The sequence below is a fragment of the Durio zibethinus genome, chromosome 27 (assembly GCF_047325235.1).
Source record: "Durio zibethinus cultivar Kanyao isolate XHJ-2024 chromosome 27, ASM4732523v1, whole genome shotgun sequence".
NCBI lineage: Eukaryota > Viridiplantae > Streptophyta > Magnoliopsida > Malvales > Malvaceae > Durio > Durio zibethinus.
Genome location: NC_143188.1, coordinates 12,220,442 through 12,237,818, shown reverse-complemented (window position 1 = coordinate 12,237,818; position 17,377 = coordinate 12,220,442). Strand labels below are relative to the sequence as shown.

Genomic DNA, 17,377 nt, shown 5'->3' with positions numbered 1-17,377 from the left:
TGTCTTTAAATAGTAGATTTTAAAATCTACGAAACTCAATTTTAAGTTCAAGAGTATAATTACATATGATGAAAGTTATAACACCTTCATAGTTCTCATCTAAAGGATGGTACTAGTTTGATTTCAAATTATCTAAGTCTTGAAATATTCTTATAATTTTACTAAGTAATTTAATTATTAGAAATTGATCCTAAAATTATTCTAATAGTTTGCTAGTAATTTAAGATAATTTTTTTTACCTCAGAAGTATTCATAGAGACTAATGTCTCACTCTAAAGAGGTTTTGTCATCGGGTTCATTAATATATTTTATTTAAAAAATAATTAGTAAAATCCTGCAATAGTTTGGTAAGATTTTACTTTGATGCAGATCTCTCAACGGTTTGATGAGATTTTATTTGAAAATCATTTATAAAATTTTACTTTGAGAAAATTCATTAAATTTTTCAATAGTTCGGTTAGATTTAATTTCAAAATTTTGATCCTCCAATAATTTGTTAGGACTAAAAATGTATTATTTTATTTTATTTAAAAAATTCATTAAGTCCTCCAATAGTTTGGTATGACTTAATTAAATATTTAAATCCTCTAATAGTTTAGTAAGATTAAAAATTTTTATTTTTTAATTCCCTTTTTAAATTAAAAAAATCAAATAAAACAAAAATTATCATGAAAAATAATATTATGCAAATAATAATATAACATCATACAATAATAATATGATATCATGCAATTAATATAAATTATCATGTAATTAAGATAAAATATCATGCAAATTAATTAATAATCATCCAAAAATGAATCACACAAACAAAATCATGCAAACAAATATTTTAAAAATCATGTAATTAAATAAAATATATAATCATATCAGGCAAAATATAACATGCAAAATTTAAATACGAAAAATAGGAGAATAAAAATAAAATAAAAAATAGAGAAACAAAAAATAAAATCAAATAAAATAAAAAAAATAAAAAGGAAAAAGAAAAAAGAAAACTTGTGATTGAATAGGGCTTGAAGCACGGATCTTCACATAGGTCACTGGGTTCACGCGAAAACTTCAAACTTCAATTGGAAAGTTTATCTTAAACTCAGAAAATACTTAGAAAAGTTTTTAGATTTTTAAAAACTTAACAAAAATCTCAGAATAAAAAACCAACAAAAAAACCCCAACAAAAATTCCAGAAGCTCAATAGAATATGAAATCAAATTTAAAAATTAAAACCCAAATTTAGGAAACCCAAAAGCAAATCAAATCAAACTCAGAATGAAATAAAATAATAAAAAAAAATCTCAGAATTTGCTTGAATGATTTCTTCCCAAAATTAAAAAACTAGGAAACTAAGATCCCTTGAATTTTTTTCTTTTTTCTCCCTTTGTGTGTGATTTGTATTTATTTATCGAGATTGAATCCCTCTAATTTTGGAAAATTAATCAAATTGATTATGGTTTTATTGTAATTTTGTAATTTAGGATTTGATTTTGAGTTTTTCCTTTCACGGGATTTGCATGAATCAGGCCAAAATCCTTCGTTTTTTTTTTATTTCTCTTTTTTATTTTTTTTACCTTTTTTTTACTTTTGACTTTTTTTTAAAACAATTAAAATTAAATGAAATAAATAAATCAAATCAAATCAAATTAAAATTAAAAAATTTTCTATTGGGCCTGAAGCTTCCTAATTGAGCTCAATTTTATGGTCGAAGCCCATTTTCAATCTTGAAAAAATTTTAGACAAAATGAAGTGTTTATAGTTGCTCCTCTTTACATAGTTTTTATAAAACAAAAATTGCATAAAGACAAAAGACATCCATTTTGTTCAGGTACAAAAAAATAAAAACAATCTTGAAATTCAAAGATTCATAATTTGAAAATTCAATAGTTCACAAAATTTCAAAGATTTGTTAAGCTCCATAACAAGAACTGAAAGATTCTATGACTTCAAGATTTGCAAAAAATTCATAATAATTTTAAATTTTCAAAGATTCAAGATTCGCAAAGGTTTTCAAATTCTCAAGAATTTCAAGTTTCGCAAAGATTTTAGATTTGCAAAATTTCAAGTTTCGCAGAGATTTCTAATTCACAAAGGTTTTAGATTTGTAAAAATTTTTAGATTGACAAGAATTTTCAAGTTTTACAAAGGTTCTAGATTCGTAAATATTTCAAGTTTCGTAGAGATTTTAGATTATTAAAAATTTGAATCAAAATTACAAAAAAATTAAACTAATACATCAAATAATAGCAAATATATGGAATACAAATTTATATTAAAGTTGATAACAAATATATGGAATATTGAAAATGATGTGATCAAATATTCCATATATTTGATGTATTAGTTTAATTTATATTAAATTTATATTTCTAAAACATTTACACTTTTCTTTCAAAATTTAAATATAGTATATATAATGGTTAAAGAGGAGTATTTTTTATCTATTTCAAATTAAGAATTTCATTTTTAGTCGAAATGTCACTTACAGAATGTCTCATGTTTTGGCACACCTATTTTCAATTCTTTGTATCACATGGATACTATTATTAACTTAATAATAAAATTTTAATAAACTATTAAATTAATATTGAATATTGAAATAATATTAAAATAATAATAAAAGTGATAACATTTGTTAAATAATATTAAAATATTATTAACTTAATATTAAATAATAAAATAATATTTAATATTCAAAATTATTAAGATATATTAAATATTAAATATTAAAATAATAATAAAGAACACTAAATATTAACATATTACAAATTAATATTTAGTACAAAATAATATTAAAATATTATTATAGTAATATTAATTATTAAAATCATATTAAATATTATTTTATATTAAAATATTATTAAAATGATATTAAATTTTAAAAATTAAAAATTAAAAATTTAATATTAAAATAACATTAAAATATTATAAAATTATTTAAATAGTATTAAAGTATTATTAAATCACTATTTAATATTAAAATGATATGAAATATTGTTAAATTAGTACATAATATTAATATATTATTTAAATAAATATTTCAAACCTAATATTAAAATATTATTAAAATAATATTAAATATTAAAATATTATTAAATTAATATTTATAACAAAATATTACAAAATATTTAAAATTATTTTATTAAAATTTAATATTATTATATTAAAATTTAATATTATTATATTAAAATTTAATATGATTAGTTAATATTTAATATTATTCAATAATATTTAATATTATTAAATAATAGCTAATAATATTAAATTAATATTGAATATTATTTAGTATTAAAATATTATTAAAATATTATTAAAATTTTTAAAAAATAATAATTAAATATGTAATACAAAATAAAAATAAAGTATTATAAATTTAATTAAATAATATTAAGATACTATTAAATTAATATTTCATATTAAAGTATTATTAATATAATATTTTATTTTAAATATTGTTAAATTAATATTTAATATTAGAATATAATTAAAATAAAATTTTATGTTAAAATTGTTATATTAAAATATTATTAAATTAATATTAATATAAAATATTAGCAAATGTTGAATATTATTTAATTAATATTTAATATTATTAAATTGAAATTTAATATGATTAAATTAATATTTAATATTGTTCAATAATATTTAATGGTATTAAATTAATATTGAATAATATTAAATGAAAATTGAATATATTAAATTATTACTAATATTTTATTGATTTTATTAATTAATAATTTTGATAATAAATTATAAGGGTAAAGTGGTTTTTTAAACTAATTCTTTTCATGTTCTTTGAATTAATTAATACTAATTTCTTATCTATTCTATTATAATGAACCAAACTTTATAATACATATTTTATTTTATTCTTCTTATTTTTTTATTTTCACATAATACTAGTTCCATTTCCCATCTATTACATTCCGCAAACCAAACGTGCAATAAGGGTTTATATTCAATTCACTATCAGTGTATTATTTTTATACGTTAACAATGTCTCATATGTTATCACCTTATTAATTAATTAATTAATTTTAAAAAAAAATTAAAAATGCTTAAAAGATAAAAATTTTAATAATTACTTTTATTCAATTATATAATTTTTAATTTTTATCTTTAAGATTCTTAATCTTTTAAATTTATTAATTAATAAAATGATATCATACAATACATTTTCAGTGTATAAGAATAATTTATGATGGAGCATCAAATGTTTGACAACAATATACAAGTTTTACATACACTTTTAGGCACCCATATGGTGGCACATTGTTAATGAACTAATGAACAAAATTAAAAGTTAACTTACCCTTAAAAATAAATATAAACTCGAGTAATAAATCATCATAAAATTGGATCAAATTCACACTAAATATTATTCAAACTGAAGAAGTAAAGTTTAAGTATGAGTCCTTAGCTTCTTGGTCTAATAACTAAAAGAGCTCTTAGGAAAACATAAAGATTTTAGTTTGGAACCAAGACGTCCTCCCTTCCCGTGGACTATGCCCATCCTCTGTACCAAAAAAAAAAAGTTTAACTACTGTAAAACAAGCAAAGCAACAGGGAATAGAATACTGCCCACTGAATTGCTTAATCATCATCCTTTTTAGTAACGAATAGTAGGCCAATAAGTCGACATAAAGACCTCGATGAGGAGATGAGATTGTGACCATATAAAGAAGACAATTGGAAGAGCAGCCATTATAGTCATTGGAATGATAGTCGAACTTCTAAGCATCACCTTAGGACCAGGTACTGCATCTATGAGCATAATCAAGGCTGAACTGGAGGCTACCAACATGGCCGCTATGGAAAAAATTAAGGTCACAAGACCCAAAAGTAACCTCTTTGGCAAGGCTTCAAGAAAATCTTCTTTGGCATATCGTGAAGTCAGGATTCGCACGAACAACAATAATGAAAAAGAAGAAGAAAAGAGTGCAGCAGCATCTGCCATGAAAAAGACTTTGAAGATAGTTTCATGCCTTAAGTTTGGTATTCCCTTCTCGTTGTTTCCTGGTACAGCAATTATTGCTGCGAACACCATAGCGATGATTAGTGCATCCACAACCATACATGATGTGGCAGTGTCCCTCAACCATTTCTCCCCTTCCTTCACCAAATCCTTATGTTCATCATCAAACACTTCTCTTGGAGTTTTTTTCCCAGAGTTTTGTTCTTCCGAGAGTGATGGATGGACGAAACTTTCTACTGCCTATGGAAGAAAAAAAGAATTCATATTAAATTTTTTTTAAAAAAATTATGGTTAACATATTTGCAGGTTTTGCATGCCTAATCCACTCTCCAAACGATGGTAAGACCAATTGAAGAAGTTTTCATGTAAGAAATTGGAAGATTATAATGCCAAAACACTATTCTAACTCCACCATGACCAAAAATTTTAAATGTTTAAATGATATTGATTCATGCATATAAAATGCTAATATATATTTGGTTTGATTCTCTTAAGCTGAAAGTAAAATCATCAATTATCTTAGGCAATATTTTATTTTTCATTCACAATTTTTAAAATTTAATTTTTGAATCACAATATTTTAAAAAATTTTAAATTCATCTATCTCATCAACCGTAATTTTATCATATTTTAAAGACAGTTGATGAAAATGGATGAACTTAAAACAACATATTCAAAAGTGATAATCCAAAAATTAAAATTTAAACATCGCTGATAGATATGAAATATTATACAAAAATTGTAAATGTATAATGTAATTTATATTACTCCTTAAGTTAGTAAAGATCTATTACCTTGAACCAATGCATCTCCCACTGCATTTGCAAAGCGGCACCATTAATATGCGTTGAAGGTATGCACCTACCAGCTAAATGAACTATGTTTTCTTTGTTCTTGCATGGATAACTTGCAACCCATTTTTGGGATAGACCCCTTTTGTAGATCAAATTGAAAACTTTTTCTCGGCGATGTAAAACTGCAAGCTGAAAAATATTATAATTGTTATCGTCATAGAACATTGATGAAGATGAGTATACTTGTAAAATTTCTTCGACTATCTCTCGAATCCCCAAACTTGCAGCTTTCAAAATCGGCGGCTTTAGTGTATCTGAGGCATTGTCGAATGTCCAGACAACTCCAGTGCACATTGATTTGACGAGTTGACGAGCTTGCTCATTCATCAACTCGGTTTTATAAATGCTTTCAACCCTTGGAACTGCCATTCAACAGGTAAAAAAGACAAAAATTTTTATTCAATATTAATTAAAGAGAATTATGTGCTAATTTGGTGAAAAAAAAATCAATAAATCTAATTAAGTGAGAGAATTACTGATTAAACAAACTATAAAAAAGGCTAGTCGTCTACACTGCTCAAAAAAATTTATTGAGCTCTTGATATGTTCCCTTCCCTGATTTGTAAGATTCTCTCTATCTCTATCAACAATATTAATAGGCAGGAAATCATCATTTTTGAGCTGAGTGGATGTAACAGTAACTTCCTTTGTCACCGAAATAACTGCAAATTAAGATAGGAGAGAAGAGAAAAAAAAAGTTATTTATTAATTTGTCTTCACAAATCTAGGGATGGTAACAGATTGGGTCGGGGCATGTTTTTGTTTATCTTGAATCTGACCCAACCCGAAATTTTTTTTATTTTTTTCATATTCAAATTCGATCCGATATTACATAAATCATTCCTGACCTGACCCGAAATTAATAAAATATTATTTTTTAAAAATATAAAATATTATTTTTAAATATAAATATTTAAATATATAATTATATAAATATATAAATAAATAATTAAATAAATAATTAAAAAATAATTTTATATAATATCGGGTTGGGTTTGGTTAAAATCCAAACCTGACCTAACCCCAATTTTTTTTTAACTTTACTTGATTTGACCCGACTCAAAATTTAATTTAAAAAAAAAAATTAATCCTATAAGATGGGGTCATATCCGAACCTGTCGAAAGCGGGTCGGATTGCCGACCCTACACAAATGTATCACCTCTCTCGTTTCTAGTATTTGAAGAATAAAGAATAAAAATTGGCAATCATTTACTCAAAATTTACTTTTGTTAAGTAAATCGTTTCTAACACTAATTCTATTAACAATAAATTAAGGTGGCCTAAAATACAACGAATAAAATTATGATATACGATTACAATTGCCACACCAAATGCAAAATTGGGCCTCACCTTTCCTTTCTCTCTCCCTCTCAATACCCCTTTCTATTATTTTTTTTTTAAAAATAGATTTTTAAAAATTTCTTAATTTTTTTATTTCAAAAATTAAAAGTAAAAATATTATTTTATTTTTCCAAAAATTTTTGTTTTAATTTCAAAAATTTTAAGAAAAAAAATGTATTTTTCAAAAATAAATATTTTTATTTTTCAAAATTTCCCAAAATTTTATTTTAATTTCAAAATAAAAATTCTAAGAAAACCATTTTTTTATTTCTTAAATGTAAAAATTTAATTTCTTAATTTAATTTTTTTACTTTGTGAATTTTTTCATTTAAAAATAATATAACATGACATGTGATATCTTTTTGTTATTGAAATGTCTGCATGTCAAGATTAGAAGAGATGTTGAAAAAACAAAAACCTTTAAATACTAATTTGCTCTCGTAACTCTATGGGTTATGTGGTTTTGATATTTAATGAATAAAAATTCGTGCTCATATACTCAAACTTTATTTTTGTTAAGGAGAGAGCAAAAAAGAAAAGAAAGAAAGAGAGGGAAGGGCACGACCGATAAACAACAAATTTGGTCAGCCAGATGCAAGGGAAAGGATAGGGGGAACAAGAAGGGAACAAGGGGTACGGAGAGGGTCTATCGGCTACTGATCTGGCCCTTTCCCGTTTCTCTTGCTCTCTCCCTACACTCCTTTTCTGTTTTTTTAAAATTAGATTTTTTACTTCAAAAATTAAAAGTAAAAAATATATTTTTTGTTTTTTTGGTTTCACTTTTTCAAAAAAATTTATTTTAAGTTCACAAATTTTAATTAAGAAAAAATATACTTTTTCAAAAATGAATTTTTAATTTTTTTCAAAATTTCAAATTTTTTTTTAATTTCAAAAAATTAAGAAATAAAAAATAAAAAATTTAAATTCTTTATTTTTTATATTTTATTTTTAAATTTTTGCATTTTTTTAAATAATAATTTTAAAATAAAATAACATAACATTTGACACATTTTTATTATAGTCAACGATATAATTTGTCTAACGAAAATAAACTTTAAATATCTAATTGTGAATTTTTATTTTTTAAGTAGCAAATTGATAAAAATACTATAATTCGGAAAACAAATGAACATTTAACTTAAAAAAAATATAATTAAATTGTATCTTTTTTTTATATATAAATATTAGAGTTAAGGCATGGTAACTTATACTTTGATTACATTGCATATCTACATTCATATAAATGATTGATTTTATTTGATTATTGATTTTAGAGGGACTCCAACACAAAAGAAAATTAGATTTTCAATTCCAAAACCAATTGAATTGGTATTAGACCCAAATCAGACCAAGATGGACTGAGACTTGGTTTGAAACAAACTACATTTATTTGTCTTATCATCCACACTTGATCAAAATCAAAGATTGATGGACTTGCTCAAGGATCCAAGTATAAAAAGAAGATGCAAGCTAAAGAAGGTATAAAAAAATATTGCACATAAAGTCTAATGGGCAAATAGATATTAGGTTTATTTTATTTTATTTTTCTTTTTTACCAAAATCTAGATTTAAAAGAATTAAACAAAATATGTAATTCTTCATGTCATTATTTGTATACAAATTAAATGAATAAAAAATTAGTAAATGGATTGATATGAATGTAAAGAGACGAACCTTTATAGATCAAGCGATCCAAAAATGTAAACTTACATCCACTTTCAAATCCGAGAGGTTTTTTAGCCAATTGGTTTAGAATTCTTTTCCTTTGTTTGAAATTATCACGATATAAATTTGGATACCGCTTTATCATAGCAAGAGCTAGATCTGTAGATACAAATATAATTAATATAATTAATATTTGCTAGGGAACACAAATGAAAATACAAAATTATCCATCAATAATTAATATCATAAATGTAACTCATAAGAGTTAATATAATTGGTAAAGAGATAGAGAAGTATTTTAAAAATAAAATTTTGATTTTATCGGCCATATTACTAGAAAAAGCAATAGTGTAATATATATTTGTTTTGACGAAAATTCAACATCATGGAGGGGGTGAGTTTCTCTTACCATAGAGATTTGCAGATATCAGATATTGGACGAACGTAGCACCATTATCACCGGAGAAGAAGCTCTGGTCATCCATTTGAGTTGTTTCAGCCACTGATAACAGACAGCGAATCGTTTCCTCGTGCCCAAACCTGGCAGCAGCATGGAATGGAGAATCACCACTGTCGTTAACCCGTTTCAGCAAGTCTGGGTTCTTGAGGGCCATCATCTTCACAGCTTTAGTGTTGCCCACATAGGCTGCGTTGCTCAGGGCAGTGTCACGGTGATAATCGGTTTTCCCGAGTGAGGCTGCGTCAATTTTCCAAACAATTTCCTCTACAATCCACAGGGCTTTCTCCGAATTCACCGAAATGTGCAAAATTGTCTCATAAAAGGCTGTTATTGGAGATGTAAGAGCATGATTGCCAAGTAAGTCCAATTGCTTTTTCACTTCTTTCCAATCTTCAGTTACTATAGCCTTCCAAAGCTCCTCATATTTATCAAGATCCAGCTCCACGTTGCCCTCCTCCCGCTTCTTTATCTCTATTAGATTCCTTATCGTCGCTTTAAGAAGGAAAATATATATTGCTGAGTACTAATAAAAGAGTAGCTATAGCCAAAAACTGTAATCTTAATTTCAGATATAAGAACTAAGAAATCAAATCTTTGGTAGCTTCAATTTTCAAAATATTAAAGAGTAGTTAGTATGTATGATATACCCAACTGCCTTAATTGCTTACCTTCTGCATTGGTCATTGATGATGACCCATCTGCCTCATCATCAAGATTTATATTACCAAAGCGGCCTAATGTCGTTCGGAATGCAGTTTCTCCACTTGCTGGTAAATCTGCCATTGGTGACACACTGACAATCTTGGTTACAGACAGATACAGTTCTCGGGGATTTATAGAACTACAAAGGATCTATTATTGATGAAACTTTTAAAAAATATTTAATAAATTTTTTTTTTTTTATATTTATTCTCTTGTAGCACTCACTTGAGCTATGTACGGTCAACAGTAGCTGTCATGTGTCATGTGTCATTTTCTTTTTTTTAATTTTTAATTTTTTTTCTTTTTGCTTTTTTAACTTTTTCTTTTAAATTATTTAATAAATATTTTTTAAAATGATAAAAGAATATATTTTAAAAAAATTTTATTCTTTATATTTGGAACTCACTTGTACCAAACTTTCTTTTTTACTTTTTTTATTTTATCCTTTTAAACTTTTTTTTTAAAAAAATATTTAAAAAATAGTTTTTTATATTTTATTTTTTTAAAACCCATTTAATACCAATAGTATATCACATGTTTATTTTTTTCATTTTTCTTTTATTTTTTATATATTTAATAAAAAATTTTTATATTATATTTTTTTATACTCACTTAATCTCAGGAGGATTCCACATATTAAGTCATTTGACTTCTTTTTATGAATGAAAATGAAATATTTGTTGGAAATTAAACTTGAAACAATGTATCATGAATCTAACCATTTATAAATTTAGTTATTTATAAATCTAAAATATTTATGAACCTAATTAATTTTAAGTAAATGTATGTAGTTGAATGCACCTAGTTCTTAATGTCTTTTGTATTTAATATTTTGAATTTAAATTCATTTATTGAAAAGTATAAACACTCATATAATTCAATGAGTTAAGAAAAGTCAATCAAAATTAAAGTTCTAAATTTCTAAGTGACTTCCTCTTTTTTTTATTCTTTACATGAGTTTTTTTGTTAGTGGACAAAACTTACATAAAGTTTTTTAGGTGAAGTTTGTAAAGTTTTTTATTAAAAATAATTTAATAAAAATTTTAATATAAAATCCAAATCGATAAATTGATAGAGTTCAATATAAAATCAATAATATGTAAAAAAAATTATTAAAAATATTGATTATAATTTAAATTTAATTGATAGTTATTTAATAATAAAAATTCTGTCAACACCTTTACTAAAAATATTTATTTAAAAAATATATCAAAATTCATTTAATATTTTTCAAATTTTGCACACTTAATCTATATAACGAGATCTTTTAGTTTACTAATTTTAATTTTTATTTAATCATTTCTAATAGAGAATTTTATGAACTTCATATAAAAAATTTTATCTGAGTCTTTTCCTTTACGAGTATCCACCACCTCCCTACAATATCATATAAAGATCATGGATAACTAAAGTATTTTCTCGAATGTCATGAATCCTCTTATTTATTTATATCTTCATTCAATATTCTAATCATTGAGCTTATCACTTTAATCTTTATTCAATTAATTAACTTAATAACTAACTCCAAGACACGTACCTTTGCATTTTCTTTCCCTTTAATTTAATTTATTATAATCTAATTTATTCCGTGATGAATACCTTTGCATTTTTTCCATGATGGATAGCGGGGATGGAAAACCTTCCCCTTCAATTATTTTAATCTAATCTTTATTCCGTGTATCAGTACTTTTGGACAAACAAGAATTCCTTATGCTTCAAGTTTGAATATTGAGCATCCTTGCTTTTGGTAAGTCAAGACATTCTATTAGAATATCACAAATGATACAAAATATGAGACCATTAACAAATTCCAAACAAATTACAACATCTCTTAATTGAAAGACAACATAGACAAAAATTTAAAATTTAATTTGGTTGGTTTATACAATTATTCTTAATTAAGAGGTGATCACTTTAATAGCATACGCTTCAACATAATTTCAATCAAACACACCTATAAAGCAATTGAGCAGATTATGTTTTTGAATTTGCATTCATTCGAGTTTAAATTGTTTTGAATTTATTATTTCAGGTTCAAACCATCTTGAATTTGGATCATGACAAATTTAATTTATTTTGTGTTTAGCCTCTTTTGGATTTTTCCATTTGATCAATCTCATGTTAATTACAATTTGAATATTTTCATATTAAAACTTCAATTTTTTACAAAATTTAGATTGAATCTATATAAATTAATTTTATTTTTAGATTAATTTACATTTAAGCTGCTTTCAGTTTAGATTGTTTTTATTCGAATATTTTCGAATTCAAATTTTAAATTTCTTAATCAATCTAAATTATATTGAAATTTGATCTCAAGCCATTTGGACATTTTTCTGAGTTTTGTAATGTTTTTCCACCCCTAGTCTTTTTTGCAATATTCCAATAACTCTTACACCTCAAGCTAAGTTGGCGGTTTAATTAATATATACTAGTAAAATCTCCCTCACTTCGCAATGCTAAGTATCAATACCCTTTTCCACCCTAACTACAATAATAAAATGTAAAAAAAAAAAATCAATTAAAATAGGTTGTAACACACATGATCACTCTTCTTCCTTAAAAATCTCTTTAATTTTACTACTTTATTTTCTCCACATATTTGTCACCAATGCAACCTTCTATCGACATATATCCTAAATCTTAGTTACCGGCCATTCCAAGATTAGAGAGAAAAGGAAAAAATGAAGGAAAAAGTTTTAAACTCAACCATCACTATAGGGAATTAGTGGTGTTTATAAATGCCACTATATGATTTGCAACATTTGTCAAAAACACCACTAAAAGTACTGACTATTCCCATATCGAAAAAAATAGCGGTGTTTTAAAAAGAAAAATTGGCCAAAAATACCTTAATAATCCCCTGCTAAAAACACTAAAGTAGCTAAATCGGTTAGAGTATATGACTATTAATCATAAGATTCTATGTTTGATCCCCCTCTAGCATTTTGAGGGCTTTTAAAGGAGTCCAAAAATGCTTATTAGCAGCGTTTATATTATAAATGTTGCTATATTTATAAAAGTCAAAGTACATAGCAATGTTTAGGTCAACAAACACCACAAAAATACATTTTTAATGACGTTTTTAAATCCAAATATTGCTATATAAGAATTTAGTGATGTTTTATAAAAAAAGCCGCTAACCTTATAAAAACATGGAACTTTGTGATATTTATTTAAAAACACCGCTAAAAAACCGCTACTAAATCTCCATTTTCCTATAGTGCATTATATTAAAACTTTTCTTTTCTTTGTTCTTTCTTTCCTTGCTGCCAAACTGAAAAATGTTAATTTCTATATGTGGCCGGTATAATGAGAGATTATAAGTAACAAGGGAAGATTATATGAACAGAAATAATTGATATGATTAGATAAGAAAAAAGAAAGAAAGAAATCATTGAGATGAAAGGGAAATAAACAAAATGATAATACCACACCAAACACACCTCATAGTCTCTCTATATGGTGTATAGTTGTTCATAGAACGTGTGAATCATGTTCATTATATTTTGGTTTTTATGTTAATTTATGGAAATTAATAGTTACTGCTTAATTTGCCAATTACACCCCATTTCCCTTGACTATATAGATATTTGTTTTTTAGAAATACTATTAACTGTGTTTCCTTATCGTGTAGACACTGAGAAAATTGGCCATGGTTCTCAAAGGTCCAGAGTCATAGTCATTGGACAAAATAAGTTCTTGAACCTTAACCCAATAGTCCAATAGGTTTTTAAATTTTATTGATATAATATATTTTAGGTATATTTAAAAAATGCGATCAACAAAGGAGAAGTTGAATCTTAACACAAATTAGGTCATGTCCTGCACTTGATCAATTAGGAGATAAATCGTACAATATTGTGTTTTTTTTCTATTGAGGAGACCATAATTAGAAAATAAAAAAAAATTATAAGTGTCAAATTTTAAATATTAAATCTGTTAGATAATTTTTTTTTAAGGTGACCACATTTAGCTTTGAACATATATTTGTTCTTCTAATGAGAAAACACAGATGTATTTAGGAAGATTTAAACCCCAAATTAAATTCTGAACTTTGATACAAGTTAAATTAAAATCATGCTTGTTTCTTTAAATTCTTGCTATTTTATTTGTATATCATTAGACAATTCTAATTAGAGTGCCTTGTACATTGTCTTTTTGTTTTCAATCAAGATCCTAAAAAAAAATTACTAGGAAAAATCTTGAAAATCTTCATGATTACTCCCATCTCAGGCAAATTCTAATCAATTCGATTAATGATTTGTGTAATTTAAGAATATTCAACTAATTTTCAAACCAAAATTTAATACAACAAAAATATGTTACATCCAAATGTATATTAAGAAAATTAAGTTTGATAAATTAATTAATTTCATTTAGTGAATATTCAAATAATAAGGTAATTTTATTAGTTTAAATGAATTTTTACAAAATTAAATGAATTATAAATGGAATAAGTAAATTTAAATTTACAAAATTGAGACAACCAAAATACTCAAATAATTTATTTATTACTTATTTAATTAGGTCCAATATTTTATCAAATGGAGCCATTAATTTTGAACCCAAACATTTACAAAAGCATTAATTAATCAAAACGACTTTAAGTAAAATGGAAAAAAAAATAATTTAAGTTAGTGGCGTCAACTTTAATTCAACCAAAATGGCCAAATCAAAATAGCTTAACAATAATTAAAAAAAAAAAAACCTTTAATTACCTTCAACTTCTTGATTTAGTGATCAAAAAATCCTTAAAGAAGACACAAAGACTAAAATTTTAACCCTAACCTTCTCCCTTTCCTCTTGTTGTAAGGCTCTGTCCCTTTGAAAAAAAAAAAAAACCTTTAATTTCCCTCTAAATTGACTCAATTGCCCAACAAAAAGCTGCAAACTTGCAAGTGACTAGTGACTTCTTTTTATTCTTTTATGTGAACATCCTCTTACCCATTTATTCTTTTCTCTTGTTGTAAGGCTTTGTCCCTTTGAAAAAAAAAAAAAAAACCTTTAATTTCCCTCTAAAATGACTCAATTGCCCAACAAAAAGCTGCAAACTTGCAAGTGACTTCTTTTTATTCTTTTATGTGAACATCCACCACCTCCCAACAATATCATACAAAAATAATAATAAATATTCCAAAATCATGAATCCTTTTACCCATTTATATCTTCATTCAATATTGCTCTCGTTCCAATCATTTTGCTTATCAAAACTTTAATCTTCACTAGAATTTGAGCCAGTTACTTCGGAGTTGATAGTTTCTGGTCATTTTTTTTAATATATTATTATTATTATTTTAACATAAAAATAAAAAAATAGTACACACTACTATTCTAAAAACATTTATTATTAACTTATTCTGTTATATCAAGAGCATTATGATTTTTTTAATTATTTGATCAATTGTATGATCTTTTTAATTTATCGTATATTACATTTTTTTTTGTGAAAACAAAAAAAAAAAGAACAGTCCGATTTTTTTTAATGAAACAGGGTTTTTTTTTTTTTATGTATTTTGATATTTTTATTATTATATTTTTATAAGATTTTAGTATTTTATTTATTATAAATGAAAACTTTTATGTTTTGATATTTTCTTTTCTTTTTTCTTTGAAATCAATTGGACACTTCAATTGAGAATTATTCCTACTTGATGACAACTTTAATTGTAGTTATTATTATTATTGATGATTAATTCATCAGTGATTATTGATATTTTATATTTTATATTTTTATAATATTTTTCATGAAAACTATTTATTTAGAAAAAAGTTAAAGGAAAACTTAAAAGAGAAAAAATGATAAAATCTCAATTTTTTTCTTTTATTTTTTTAAACTTTTTTATGTAAAAGAATTCTAAAAAATTAAAGAAAAAATTAATAAGAGGAAAAGTAAAAAAAAAAAAAACACGGTTTTATTTTTCATTTCTTTTTCTTTTTCTTATATTTTATATTTTGTTTTTTTAAGAAAAAGCTTAAAAACTGTCCCTAAAAGTAAATAAATATATAAATTGATGATTTATCATTCGATTAAACCTCATTATATTTTTCTATTTTTATGAAAAAGTAAAAAAAAAAAAAAAGAAATTGTGGTTGGGTGGCTAATTGAATGATAAATGTCATTCAGTTACCTCAAATTAATCCAAAAATTAAAATGTGTCTTCAAATTATCAAAAACTCAGTTAAGGCCTTATTTTAATAAAAAGTATAGATCGATTAACTTAATCATTACAAAAAACCATACGTTTTCATTTCGTTTCCCTTTAACTTACTTTATTCTAATCTAATTTATTTAATGATTAATTAGCCTCACTTTATACCTTTTGCATTTATTTTCTTGATGAATTGTGGGGAATTGTTTCCATTTTAATCTAATTCTTTTTAACTACGTTATACCTTTGCATTTTGGTTTAAAGTATTATTGGACCGACAACTATTTCTTATGCTTCAAGTTTGAACGTTGTGCATTCTTTTATTTTTTTATTTTTTATTTTTTTACGTAAAAGTTTAGGATAAGGTGAGATATTTTTAGTTTAAGACTACAACAAAATTATAAGTTTCAAAGAATATTTACATTAAATTTATAAATCGTTCATTACAAGAAATTACTAGTAATGAGATTCGAACCTAAACTTTACAAGCGAAGCATTCGAATTTACTCTACCAACTCACCCAACTCTGTTTCCACGAATTACCTTTTGACTATTATGTTATACCTTTGCATTTTGGTCTAAAGTAGTATTGGACTGACAATAATTAATTCTTTATACTTCAAATTTAAACGTTGGGCTTCCTTGTTTTTTTTTACTTAAAAGTTTAGGGTTGGGTAAAACTTTTTCAATTCATGACCATAACAAACTACAGTTTTTAACAAAGATTTACATTAGATTTACAAATCGTTCACTAAAAAAAATTATTAGTAATAAGATTCAAACCTAGACTTTACAAGTGAAGCATTTGAATTAATCTTACCAACTTAACCAACTCTATTATAATGAATTACCTTTTGACTATTACGTTATACCTTCGCATTGGTTTGGCATCTAGCAATACATGTATATAATGGTCATGTGCCTAAGTGGGAAAAAGACCAAGTGGAATGTCAAGTATTTTCTGAAATTTGGAGAGCAAGTGGTATAGTGATGGAGATTTCAGAGCTATTAGGCGGTGGGAGGATAGAAAAGGTGTGATAGTGACTAAGTGAGCTGAGGTATTAGCTTTGGTGTGTATCAAACGGCAAGGTTGGCTATATGAGAAGGAAGTGGTTTGGATAGGATTATCACCTTAGAGTGTGATGAGGGATCCTTGGTGAGAAAAGGTCATGTATAGGGCACTAAAATTCGACACAATTGGGCCTAGTTGAGACATCCATTAAATGCCCAAAA

General features: G+C 24.8%; 2 protein-coding genes across 2 annotated transcripts; both read right to left on the bottom strand.

Annotated features, from left to right (window-relative positions):
• Positions 1 to 4,337: 4,337 nt before the first annotated feature.
• On the bottom strand, positions 4,338 to 6,477 carry LOC111279439 (uncharacterized). Its single transcript, XM_022866419.2, has 3 exons — positions 6,300 to 6,477; positions 5,764 to 6,185; positions 4,338 to 5,209 (listed from the first exon to the last, which is right to left on the bottom strand). Exons 2-3 carry the CDS (start codon positions 6,148 to 6,150, stop codon positions 4,604 to 4,606), a joined length of 993 nt encoding a protein of 330 aa, XP_022722154.2. The 5' UTR covers positions 6,151 to 6,185; positions 6,300 to 6,477; the 3' UTR covers positions 4,338 to 4,603.
• A 2,309-nt stretch (positions 6,478 to 8,786) lies between these two features.
• Positions 8,787 to 10,073, bottom strand: LOC149510938 (uncharacterized). The gene is made up of 3 exons (XM_089756337.1): positions 9,959 to 10,073; positions 9,240 to 9,782; positions 8,787 to 8,989 (listed from the first exon to the last, which is right to left on the bottom strand). Exons 1-3 carry the CDS (start codon positions 10,071 to 10,073, stop codon positions 8,787 to 8,789), a joined length of 861 nt encoding a protein of 286 aa, XP_089612463.1.
• Positions 10,074 to 17,377: the final 7,304 nt, after the last annotated feature.